Source organism: Sciurus carolinensis, chromosome X (assembly GCF_902686445.1).
Source record: "Sciurus carolinensis chromosome X, mSciCar1.2, whole genome shotgun sequence".
NCBI lineage: Eukaryota > Metazoa > Chordata > Mammalia > Rodentia > Sciuridae > Sciurus > Sciurus carolinensis.
In genome coordinates this window covers 5,908,210-5,921,648 of record NC_062232.1, presented here as the reverse complement: position 1 = coordinate 5,921,648, position 13,439 = coordinate 5,908,210, and the positions used below count along the sequence as shown (strand labels likewise).

Here is a 13,439-nt window from a genome sequence, read left to right as displayed (position 1 = left end):
CACAGGGCCCTGGGTTTGATCCCCAGCACCACAAAAAAAAAAAAAAAAAAGGAAGGATATTAAGGGACGATTATACAAGGGGTTATGTTAACATAGTACTAGATTCTGAATTTTGTAGAAGTATTTTCTTTGATTTTTACCACTAAATATATTACCATTTTTAGCTAATTACAGCTAAACTTACACAAATAAACTCCAACCTGCCTTCAAGTCCTGATAGCTCTTCTGATTCTTCATCTGGATCCCCTGGAAACCATTGTAATCACTACAGTAATAGTCCCAATCCAGAAGTAGAAAGTTGTTTGCCTGGGGTGGTGAGTAACTACTGGATAAAAGGGATCACATTCTTTTGGGGGGAAGATGATAAAATGTATGGAATATTTCTGAGGAGCTTATAATTTCACAGATTGGTCAAGTGTCAAATAAGCGGACAGTTTGCTGTTAACTCCTGAGTGGCCTCCTTAATTGTTGGAATTTATAAAATGACATACCTCAAATTAGCTATAATTTGATTATACTATTAAACATATAACTAGAAAATATTACTCTTATTATGTCTTTTCTTTAGAAATTGTTTTAAAGAAATATGTGACCTAGTATATTTCTCAGATTCTTAATAATTATATCTCATATCTTTAAAAAAACTCACATTGGCTAAATCATATTGTTATGTTGTTCAAAGTATATGAATATATAACAATTTACTGCACCTTCTGTACAACTTTATTGCACCAATTTAAAAAAAAATGGGAGAAAAATAAAACAACTCTTATCTTTCTTAGCCTTTCTCTGCTCCAATCTTTTTAAGAATTGATAGATTTACAATTGCACCGGCCACTTAATGTGTCAAAAAGACTTAGGTTCTAAAACAGTTAAATTAGGAATATAACTCCTCAAGGATAAAGTGCCTTTTATATACATAGCATCTGAATAACTCGTGAAACTATAATTTACAGAATAACTGTCACAAATACTCAAAGTAGCTAAGGAAACTTAATGATGTGCTAGTTTGCATCTTAAAAATTTAAAATGAATGCATTTATAAAAATGAAAAGATGAAGGCACATTATTTTAGGGAGTCTATCTGACATGTGAAGAGTGATCAGTAAAAACACATTTTGGGGACAGTGATGACTAGATCAGTTTTTGCTAATAACCTTTTCTGGGCATAATTTACAGATTAGTATTTTATACATTCTATGTTCTAGATAATGTCGCTGCATCCCAGGTATATATCTTTCCTTTGGCAAGTTGCAGACTTAGGATGCAGCCTGAATATGCCTTTTCTTAGAGATGGAGCAAGAGTACTTATGAAACTGATGCCACCAGGTTAGTAAATTGTCCATCCCATCTAACTCCCTCCTCTACAGTAAGAAATTCTGATAAGTACATAAGCAGGGAATAGTAATAAATTCTGTTTCAAGTTCAAATATGCTTTGTGGAATAGTGTGTGGTATTTATCATGTGTCTTCCACACAAATAAGGTGAAAGTTTTTCCACAAATGGGAAAAATATTTTGAAGCATAACTGTATGAAATATAAAGTTGGGGTTCTTCATCTGCTCAAATGAAGAACAATCTTTCGCTTTAGCCATTCTGCTTCTACATTGTTATTTCAGAGAAATGTTTAACTCTTGACTTTTATTCTTGCATATACCATTTTGTCCCTAGGCAATATGGAACTTCTTATTTCTTTGCTTTATTAGGGTTCAAAGTTCGTGTCTATTCTTATCAAGTCAGATGCAAGAATTCTTTTGTTAATTCTGGTCTCTTGACTTTTTCCCTCAGTATTTTGGGGTTTTGTCATGTAATTATTTTATTGTGCTCTTAATCTTGAGACATTTCTGAGTCATTTTGCTGAAGCTTACTACAAAAAATTGTGTGTATGAAATAAAAGGTTTTTATTTTTTTAAGATGTTACTTAGCTGAAATGCTAAACAGTCTCTCACTATGGTTGTGAGTTTGGCTTTCTTTTAACCCCTGAGTTCTGAAATCTCATGTCCAAGTACTTTGGAATTTTTTGTCATATTTATTATATATCCTCAGAGGATGTAGTCAGTTGAACAGTTTATTTCTTCAGTTTTGACATTCATATTTTGCTTTGCTCATGTTCTTTTCATTGTGTTTTTGAAATTTTTGTTTGTTTTTTAATGTAGTGGTTAGATTAACTCAAGTCTAATTTTTCTTATTCTTTGACTTCTCTACATTCTTTTTTTAGTTTCTTTGGCTGGTTTTGTTGATCTCTTAGTTGATTTTTATTCTATTATTTTCAAGACTTTTTATTAAAGTTGGCTTTTTTTTTTTTACAAGCAGTATTAAATATTTCTGATATCATTTGTTTTCTAATCGTTCTGATCAACAAACCATGTGTTAGTGTATTGAAGTAATCACAAAATTACAGAAAAGAAAATACAAAGTCTCATTATTAAATTTTATGAAAATAATTGGTTAGTTTGATGTTCTTTCACTCAGGAATGTATTTTTCCAGATAACAGTGTTGTAAACCTTGAAAACTTGAGTTGATACATTTCTGCCATCAGATCCACTATCATATTCAAGTTTCATCTTTCCTCAGGTTTTACCAGTTTTAGTAATGTTCTTCAGAGAAAAGGCACTAAAAATTACTCTATAAAGAGCCAAATAGTAAATATTTTTTTAAGTCAAAAATACCTCATTAGGTATTTATTTAGTAAGAAAAAATGAATTTTTATGAGCAAAATTCAAACTATACTTAAGACCGGTTTTTCATAATGTGTTGTACTTGGGGAGATGAATAACACTTTGTTTTATTAGAATTCAAAGCATACGTTTATTCTTATAAAGGTAGTAGCAAGTATTCCTTTGTTGATGCTGGTCTCTGCTTCTTTCTTCAAAATTTCAAGGTTTGTCATATGGTTATTTGGAGATTAATCACTTAACAAATTTTAAGCTAAATGAAAATATAGTAACATAGATCATTGCATTTTCAAAAAAGGAGATTTTCTTTGAACATTTGTAGAAGTTTGTAAGTGCCTTGGGCCTTATGTTTCAGTGGGAAAAATATGTGTTCTATAACTTGTATGGAAATCAGTCTTAATGTTTTAATTTTTGTCATCAATGGAAAGTGTATACTTGTAAATCAAACAGCATTTGTGTAAATTACTGTACTGTGTTGCATTTATCAGCACTATCTTACGATTGTCAGTTGAATTTGTTAAAAAACATTCAACTTTGCAGCCACAGCTAAACCAGATCGATTCAGATTTTAACAGTGGTTGTGAATTTATTTTACCTTGAGCTTGAAAAAATTATAATAAAATTTACCACTGCTAAACATCAGTTATCTATATGTGGTAAACAAGCCAAGATATATCCTTATTCTTTTTTGGAACAGAATTCACACTTGATTTGTTAAATGAATCAAGTAACTAGTTTGCCATTTATCCTGCTGGTTTGGTAACATCTGATATTTTACAAACTACCTGCTGATAAGTATACCATGGCTTTAAACATCTTTTACAAGTTTCATAACCAGAAGTTGTCTGCTCTATACATTTTCGCAGATTGCATTCAGGAATACTAAATTAGTGTTTTCATAACTCTTTTGAAAATATTCTCATCAAAAGAAAAGAAAAAAAGTGGACTATGATGGAGCAACCTATATCATGTGGGTAGAGTTTCCCAAATCAAAAGGAGCTTTGACAGCTACTAGGATAGTCCCTCAATCCCTGCCTTTACTCACAGGAGTAGCTCCTCTAATTCCTCCTGAGGCAAACTCACCCATCTCCTAATTCTCATGCAGTTTGTCGCTCAATAAGTCCATCAACCATCTTTCATCCTCAGCATGGAAGTTGGTTCCTTGGAGAGCCCAGCCTACCCAAGAAAGCTGGAGCAGGGTCTGCTTTCAGTTTCTGCACAGGGTACCAAATTTGTTACCAAAAGTTCTATCCTTATAATTCATGATCTGGTCTTAAAATTCATGATCTGGTCCTTGTTCCCCTGGTGGTGAAGACTGAACACCAAAATGCCAGTGGGAAGTTTTATTTAAAAGATAAAAGAGAGAGAGGCTTCCAGAGAACAGGGGATCCAGAGCTAGTGCCCCAGATAGTGGGGGTGTCTTGCCCCTTTTACAGATTTCCTTTCTTCTCATGTCTCCTCCACCAAACCCCCTACTTAGTGCCAAAAGTGTAGGAAGAGAGCTGCCTAGGAGGCATTCATTAACAAGTCCTTGCTGGAGGAAGGAGGCCTTGGCAAAAGGTTGGAAGAATGGGGAGTGCTCTGGAGGATTATTGTTATATTTCCCTTTAAATCATCCCCTATCTTCCTTATTGCCATTGTTTGTCCTTTGTCCCAGTCTCACTTATTCCCTATACCAATCCATTAATGAGGCCATGATTTTGGGAAAAAGGAAAAGGAAGGTTTATTACTTTGCTTACAAAAGAGAGAAACAGGAAACTCCTGACCCAGAGGCTATGATTCTCAGGAATATTAACTTATGAAAACTACCAAAAGGGTTTTAAAAAAAAAAAAAAGAAAGAAAGAAAAACAGCATACAGATGCAATGGCTCACACCTATAATCCCAGCATCTGGGTGAAAAATTACTGAACAACATAGTACTTCTGTGTTTAACTTAGTGGAGAAAATGCCACTCTTCCAAAGTGGATGCACCATTTTAAATTCCTGCCACTAAGATATGAGAGTTTCAGTTTCTCATATCTATACTTAACACCTATTACATATTTTTTATTTGATTATCCTATGCCTTTGGTGTTGAAGTGATGATTTTGATTTGTGTTTCTTTAATAGTGATGATATTGAGCAGTTTTTCATGTGCTTGCTTAGTCCTTCATATATCTTCTTCAGGGAAAGTTTTCATGTCCTTTGCTGATTTTTTAATTGAATTATTTTTCTTTTTATTATTAAATGATTGAGGAAGGAGCTCCTGTTTGCACTTTTTCAGTGTGTTCTCTGTGTGTTCTTTGTTATGTTTTGTTTCTGTCTCAAGAGAATAAAAGAAACTTATGTACATTTGACTGCATGACCAATGTGATTCTACAACATGTACAATCAGAAAAATGAGAAATTATACTCCATTTGTGTATGCTACATCAAAGTGCATAAATGCATTCTACTCTCATGTATATCTAATTAACACAAATTTTTAAAAAGAGAATAAAAGAGAACATATTAAGTTTTCTGAATAGGAAGCTATTTCCTTCATGTTTGGGATTGATGGTTAAAAAGCCCTAGTTGATCATGAACCAGACCACCTCTTATAGTGTGTATGTTTAATTGTATACCTCAACTTAATCAAGATATATCGGTGTTTTTTTATATTTAAGATAATATTCTTTAAAATATCAAATGTAAATTTTGTTTTACTTTAGTTTGTCTTTTATTTGCAGATAGCACAACTATAGAAAAATTAAGAGCTATTTGTTTGAACCAAGCAAATCTTGGAGAAAGCAACATTGGTCCATCTCTTGACTCACTCTTCTTTGGTCCTTCTGCCTCCCAAGTTCTATACCTGACAGAGGTTTGTTTTTTCTTTACAAAAATAATTTTTACAATGTACAATAAAAGTAAGAGCATGTATAAGATTGTGGAGAAAATATTTAGTCAAGAATTTCATAATAGTCATGAGAAGGGAAATGGGTATTATCAGATTTTTTTTTTAACAACTTTCAATGTGGTCTCTTTTTTTTTCAGGTAGTTTATACTTTGTTAATGCCTGCTGGTGCACCTCTGACTGATATGTCTTCAGATTTTCAGTTTCACTTCTTGAAAAGTGGTGGCTTACCCCTTGTACTGAGTATGCTAATAAGAAGTAACTTCTTACCAAATACAGATACAGAAACTCGTAGAGGTGCTTACTTCAATGCCCTTAAAATAGCCAAACTGTTATTAACTGCCATTGGCTATGGCCATGTTCGAGCTGTAGCAGAAGCTTGTCAACCAGTTGTAGATGGTGCAGAACCTGTAACACCGGTAATAAATTTTAAGAAATACTTTGAAATTTATTTTCATATTTAATTTTTAAATATAAATTCTGCAACTGCATAACCTATTATTAATTTACCTTGTAGTCAAAGGTTAAATTCTAACTATACTGCTTTGGTAGAGCATTTCAGTCTTCATATTCCTTTTGATTTTAAGGTGTTTTAAATCTCACAGATAGTGACTTTTTTTATTAAATCACAACTGAAAATATTTAAAGACAGGTCATTGAAAGGGGAAGATTTAATTGCATGCCTCTCTTCCTGTCATTACTTGCAAATCAGTTGGTTATCATCTTTCTAGTATCTTTACAAATATATTCTTAGGAATATGTGAGATGTTAATTAATAAAATGTAAATAATAACTAGATATTTAGTATTTTGGAATAATCATGAGTCTTATTGGAGTGTGAAAAATAGTATGTGACTTTGTTCAAAAGACAATGTTACAGCATTTCATATATGATATAAGGATTTTTAAGTAATTCTGGGATAGAAGACTGTTGAGGTAAATTTAATCTGTTATAATTATTGAGCCTAGATGATGAGTAAATTAAAGGTGTCTTGCATTCTTTTCTCTACTTTTGTACATCTTTGAAATGTTTCTTTTTTAAAAAAGTTAAAAGAGGGAAATACAGGTTTTGTACAAATTTAGACTAGAAATTTAGAAATCACTTTTCCATCCTGAGCAAATATTATGCCTGCTACCTTAATTAACATAATCTCTTTTCATGTTTAGAACAGTTTTTGGTTAGAGATTAGCCAGTTCAACCAATACTAGAATAAAAGCAGTTATTTTTGTCCTTCAGAGCACTTCTGATTCTTCATCTCAGATTACTGAGTTGAACTGGAGAATAGTAATACAGTAATAGTAATATATTACCTCTCAAGATAATTTCAATGTAAAATCAAGTGTTACAGTTCTTTGCTGATATAAAAAACTTTAATTGCATTAGTAAAATTGAGTTAGTGGCTTTAAAACTTGATATGTAACATTTTATTTTTTCAACATTGTGTATCTGCCATATGTCAAGTATTGTGAGAGGTACATTTTGAACCCAATTGTTCATAATTCCTAACTGCATGAATGTTAGAGTCTGGAAAATAATGGTCAAGATATATTGAGTTCTTATGTATTAGTACCAGATTTATCTCATTTAAGTACTGAGATATCCATATTTGGAGGGCCACTCATCTTCTGTTTTTTAAGGAAAAATCAAGACCTAAAGTGATTAAATAACAGCCCAGAGATTTTAACTGAGATTTTAACTCAGTGAAACATACGCTACATCTGTACTTTCCCACCTCTGCCACTTTAGCTCCTGTGTAATAGTACTTTGTATTAGAACCTGGCAAACAGATCTTCAAATACGTGTTGAAGGATTAAAAAAATAAGCATTATGTGCATGACAGATAAAGTTTTAAATTTCGCTTATTAGAGAATCTGTATGAGACACTTTTGATTTCCCCACCTCATAGTTGTATTTAACACCTTTCCAAACTCAAATTCTTAAGACATTCAGTTTTTAAAGATTGCCTTAACAAAATTTCACAGTAAAAAAATGGGCAGGTCGGACTGTGAGTGACTTCAGCTTGTCTGTGGGATGAGCACTAGTGTGCAGGTAACAAAATTGTCCTTGAACAAAATAAGAAACCTCCTAAAGACTAAAGGAGGAAGGTAGAAAAGGATACAAATTTATAGCTAATTTTCTCCACCATATCATGGTAACCATAGTCATCCATTAAAAGATAGTAACTGGGAGAAAGATCTTTTCAGAAGCCCCACCACTTATACTATGTAAGGTAACAAAATAACACCACTTAACACTATGTAAGGTAAAGTTAAGCTCGTGTGTAAAAATAATATTAAGTTCATCTTGGTAGTGCATGCAACTCCAGAGGCTCAGGCAAGAAGATTTCTAAGTTTGAGGCCAGGCTCAGTGACTTTGCAAGGCCCTAAGGAACTTGGCAAGACACTGTATCAAAATTAAAAGGACTAGAGATGTTGCTTACTGGTAGTGTACTCCTTTGTTCAATCCCCAGTGGCGGGGGTGGGGGGTATATATGTATAATATTCATTTAAAATTGGAATATTCAGATGATGTTTTTACTTTGAAAGTCAGGTAAAGAAGAAATCTACAGCATTAGCAATCTGAAATGCTTTTTGTATAAACCACCATGAATTTTACCCACCATCTGTTCAAGGGATTATATCCTGAGAAAGTGGCGATGGTTGAGGATCATAGGACTGTTGATGGAATTTAGTTTGTACAAGTTCTTTCTTGAAGTAAAATAATTGATTTATTTCAGATAAATCAAGTTACTCATGATCAAGCTGTGGTGCTACAAAGTGCCCTTCAGAGCATTCCTAATCCTTCATCTGAGTGCATGCTTAGAAATGTATCAATACGTCTTGCTCAGCAAATATCTGATGAGGTTAGTATCAAACTTTGAAAGACCTACGCTCCTGAATACTTTTGATAAATGCTTTCAGCTTTTGTTATTCAGAAAGAGAATATTTGTTTGCTCCAGCAGTTTTGCAGGGCCCTGTATAATGCATACATTCATCTGCTCCAGTCTTCTGCAACTACTGATTTTTTTTGTCCATGTAGACTAGTGCTCATTCTCTTAAATTTTATTTTCTGTTCTCCTTTATGTTTGGTTTACTTGAAACAGCATGATTATGAATATTACCCATGTTGTTTTATGTGCTTTAATTTTTCCACTATTTGTTTCATATTTTTAATCCATTTATCTGTGGATGAACATTTGTATTGTTTCTAGTTCTTTACTATTGGAAATAAGGCCATTATGATATTGATCAATAAGTGACAGTGCTTCCATAGGTATGTTTTCATCTTTTGCATGGACACCTAAGTAGAATGGGTTGATAATCTGATTTTTCTATATTTATATATTTATACCTTTCTATACATAAAATACATTTCTATGATTTTGATTTATATTTTTCTGTACATAAAATGTATTTGTAAGCCAATCCCAAAAAACCAAAGGCCGAATATTTTCCCTGATAAGTGGAGAATGATATTCAATGGGGTTTGGGGGGGTAGCGAGAAAAAAATGGAGGAACTTTAGATTATGTAGAAGGAAATGAGAGGTTGGGGGGGGTGTGAAAATGGTAGAATGAGACAGACATCAATACCCTATGTACACGTATGATTACACGAATGGTATGCATCAACTTCGTGTATAGCCATGGAAATGAAATGATGTACCCTGTTTGTGTGTAGTGAATCAAAATGCAGTCTGTAAAAAATAATTAAAATAAAATGTCTTTGTATATTTTGTATATAAAATTTTTTTCTGTATTTTAAAAAATCATTCAAAATACAGTACAGACCTATATCCGATCTTAACAAAGTGTTGTGTGTGTTGATGTTAAACATACCTTTCCTTTGTATGGAAAGGTCATAAAACTTGATATAAAAACTTGAGACCAAAAACTGGGATCAAGGCATTGGACCAGAAAGGTGGTCTATAACATATTTACTTCTTTTACAACCATTTCTACTGCTTTTTTGACAAAGACAAGTAGTTTGTTTTTCTTACTATTGTGCTTTACTCTTCCATCAACAAATTTATTCATTTTCTTATAGGCCTCAAGATATATGCCTGATACTTGTGTAATTAGAGGTATACAGAAAATAATTTGGGCATCAGGATGTGGAGCATTAGAGCTAGTGTTTAGCCCAAATGAAGAAATCACTAAAATTTATGAGATGGTAAGAATTATAATAGAAATACGTTCCTTTTGAGTAAATGTTACTTAATTATGCGTGGGATTAATTTCCATCATGTCTGTCATATTTAAAGACCAAGTAACATATATCTAATTATTGCAAATTATCTATAGATACCATGTATTTTGAAAATAAAATATTCAGGATCCTGCCATAAGGCATCATCTCTAAATAACTGAGTAATTTATACTGCAGTGAATTTAACTTTTTGCCTTTCCCTTTATTTTTTATCTTTTTTCCTATGTAAATTTTCTACACTTGCGTATTTGGGGATCATAACATTTAAATATTTTTTAGTTTGGGTTTTTTGTTTTCTTTGTTTGTTTGTTTGGTGTGTGTTTCATTTAAATAGCTCAAACTTAGGAAGGAGTTGATCATTTAGATATTAACTCTGGACTTCTCACCCGCTGATTAATTTTCTCCATGTCTGTCCTGTATATTTGTGCGCACATCTGGTGTTAGTACAGAGACTCCAACTCAGGACCTCCAGCATGCTAGCCAAATATTAAACTACTGAACCGTATCTTAGCCCCTGCAAATTAATGTCTTACTAAACAAATTACTTTTTTTTTTTTTTTTTTTTTTTTTTTTGCGGTGCTGGGGATTGAACCCAGGGCCTTGTGCTTGCAAGGCAAGCCCTCTACCAACTGACTATCTCCCCAGCCCTGAACAAATTACTTTTAAAAGGAGATTATTTAGCTCTTCAATTTCCTTTTCACTTTTAGCAGCCCCTGGTAACTATTTTATTTGTTTTTTTATTTTGTGGTACTGAGAATTGAGCCCACAGTCTTGAGCGTGCTGGGCAAGCTCTCTACTGAGTTACATTCCTTTAAAAGATCTTACTATGTGGCTTTTTCTTTGTGTTTTGATTACATTTTGATTGACAGAGGTAGAGTAAAAACTGCTACCTATTTGAGTATATGTTAGGTTGCAGAAATGTTCTGTTCTCTTTCCAAATATTGGTGTAACATGATTAAATTTTTAATAAAAAGACATTCTAGATAGGGTAGACCATTGAACTGGTAAAAGACAAATGAGTGCAAAGTGATTCTTTAGAAGAAATTTTGACTAGAACAGAGTACACCAATTATATGCAGAACAAGTACATAATTGATTTTCACCAGATGTGCTCCTTTAATCCTGTTGGAATATATTCCAGAGTGCTACTAGCCAAAGCTATAGGTGAAGAGTGCGAGGCCAAATATTTGTTCATTGTGGAGTAGGTAATTTTAAATACTAACCAGTTTTGAGAATTTTTTCTTAAATATATCTCTAAGTAACTTACTCCTGATTATAATTTTACAGACTGCCAGTACAGCCAGTGAGCCAGAAGTGGAAGATGAACAGGTTTGCTGTGAAGCCTTGGAAGTGATGACGTTATGTTTTGCTTTAATTCCAACAGCCTTAGATGCACTTAGTAAAGAAAAAGCCTGGCAGACATTTATCATTGACTTACTATTACACTGTCCCAGCAAGTAAGTGTCCCTTATTTTTTTTTTTTTTTAATTTAATTTAGAGAAAGGCTGACTTTAAATAGACTTGCTGTTTTGAAGAAATTTTATCCCAGAAGTCAAATAATGAGCAAATCTTTTTTATTTAAATATAATTTTTTTATGTATAGGAGAATTTTATTTAATGCATTCTTCATAACCTAAACTTGTTTTAGGTTAAGCAGTGTGGGATTTATTTTTGGTTTTGGTTTTGTTTCTTTTTTCTGTTTTTTTTTATTGTTGTATGGTATGTAATTATATGTAACACAAATTGGCACTTTGATTTTCGTACTGGGGAGCAGGGGAGTACTGGGGAATTGAACCCAGAGATATTTTACCACTGAGCCACATCTCAAACCCTTTTTATTTTTCATTTTGAGTTAGGGTCTCCCTATGTTGTCCAGAGCCTTGCTTAATTAATGTTGGCCTCAAACTTGGATCCCTCTGCCTCAGCTTCCAAGTTTCTGGGATTACAGGCAGGTTGCCATCATTCATAGTTCACTTGAACTTCTTTTAAATGAACAGTTGGTTGACTTTAAATATATTCACTGTTGTGCCATCATCAGTTTTATATACATCCAAAAATTTTCATCACCACAGATTAATTCTTTAAAATACTGTCATTTTCCCCACTGCCCCGTTCTTATTAACTCAATTTTTCTGTGAATGTCTACTTTAGGTGCCTTGTATAAATTGGTCCTTTTGTGTTTGTTTTATTTAGCTTACATTATGTATTTTTAAGTTTATGCTGGGCATAGTGTCACATGCATATAATCTCAGCAACTCAGGAGGATCACAAGTTAAGAGGCCAGCTAGGAAAACTTAGCAAGACCCTATCTCAAAATAAAAATAAATTTAAAAGGATAGGATGTAACTCAGTGGCACAATGCTCCTGAATTTAATTCTAGTACTACAAAAATAAATTTATTTCATCTATGTTGTAGCATTTGTTGGAATTTAATTCACTTTTAAGATTAATTCATTGTGCATACTAGATTTATGTTGAATTGTTGGTGGAATCTTTATATTTCTACCTCTTAGCTACTATAAATAATGTTGCTGTGAAAATTGCTTTGACAGTAGGCTTCTATCTTGGTCCCTGTTCTTAAACTTTTATGAGTTTATGCCTGGAAGTAAATGTATTCTGTAACATGGACCTATTTAACTTTTTTGAGTCCTGAATTCAAATTCTGTGCCTTCTTCATTTATGCACACCCTCAGATTTCGTAATCTTTCTCTACTTTCTCTTCAGTTTCTCTACCTTCTCTTTCTGAGATTTTCTTCTTTGATAAGAGGGCCTCTAATGGATGAGAGGTAGTTTTGATTTGCTTTCCCTAATGATTAGTGATATTGAGCGTCTTCTTTTATATTGACACTTGTACTTCAAGACCTTTGTACGTTTTTCTGTTCTTGAGTTTTAGGAATTCTCTATTTTGTGTACATTAATCTCTTCTTGGATATATAATTTGCAAATACTTTGTTCCATCCCATCAATTGTTTTTTCACTCTCTTGATAGCGACTTGATGCACAAAAGTTTTTAATTTTGGTGAAATCTGATTTTCCCCCCTTTGGTAGCCTACGATTTTAATATTCTATGATTAGAAACCATTGCCAAGTCCAGAGTAAAAATTAATTATTTGTATAGTATTTTCTAAGTATTCTATACTATACTTTTGCTTTTTATCCAGTTTGAATAGATTTTTTTGAATGGTATGAGGTAAGGATTCAGTGCCAGCAAATAGTGAGTTTCCCTTTCAGTGTTATTTTTAAAAAGTGTCAGTAAATGAGTATGGAGTAATTTTTTATTAACTTACGTCTTTATTTCTTTTAACATTTTTGCCTCCATTATTGAATTATTGCCAAATATTGTATTAGTTTGGTTTCTATTGTGGATAGATTTTCTTAATTTTCTTTTATAATGTTTATTGCCAGTATATGTATACAAATAGAATTGTTTATGTGCATACTGATTTTATACCTTACAATTTTACTGAATTTCTTTGTGAATTATTAAAGTTTTCTCAATATAATGGCCTGTCATTTACAACTGAGTTATTTTCTTTCTTTCCTTTTTTGGAACAGTTTTATCTCACCTCCATTCTCCCTCCTTCATTACCCACCTTCCCCCCCTCCCCCCCAGTTGCTTTACTGTGTTGAACAGAAGTGAAGTGATGAAAGCATATAGGATTGTGTTGATCCTGATGTAGGAAA

General features: G+C 32.7%; 1 protein-coding gene across 13 annotated transcripts in view; it reads left to right on the top strand.

The window, feature by feature from the left end:
- The window catches only part of LOC124971392 (probable ubiquitin carboxyl-terminal hydrolase FAF-X), a 133,635-nt gene that overhangs the window by 73,220 nt on the left and 46,976 nt on the right, over window positions 1-13,439 (top strand). For 12 of the 13 annotated variants that reach the window (XM_047535168.1, XM_047535174.1, XM_047535173.1 and 9 more), the window contains 7 exons: window positions 165-314; window positions 1,209-1,329; window positions 5,385-5,515; window positions 5,689-5,967; window positions 8,287-8,412; window positions 9,594-9,719; window positions 11,043-11,212. In XM_047535168.1, coding sequence (XP_047391124.1) covers window positions 165-314; window positions 1,209-1,329; window positions 5,385-5,515; window positions 5,689-5,967; window positions 8,287-8,412; window positions 9,594-9,719; window positions 11,043-11,212 — 1,103 coding nt within the window. The remainder of the gene's footprint in view (window positions 1-164; window positions 315-1,208; window positions 1,330-5,384; window positions 5,516-5,688; window positions 5,968-8,286; window positions 8,413-9,593; window positions 9,720-11,042; window positions 11,213-13,439) is intronic. The other variant, XM_047535179.1, reaches the window with a different exon arrangement.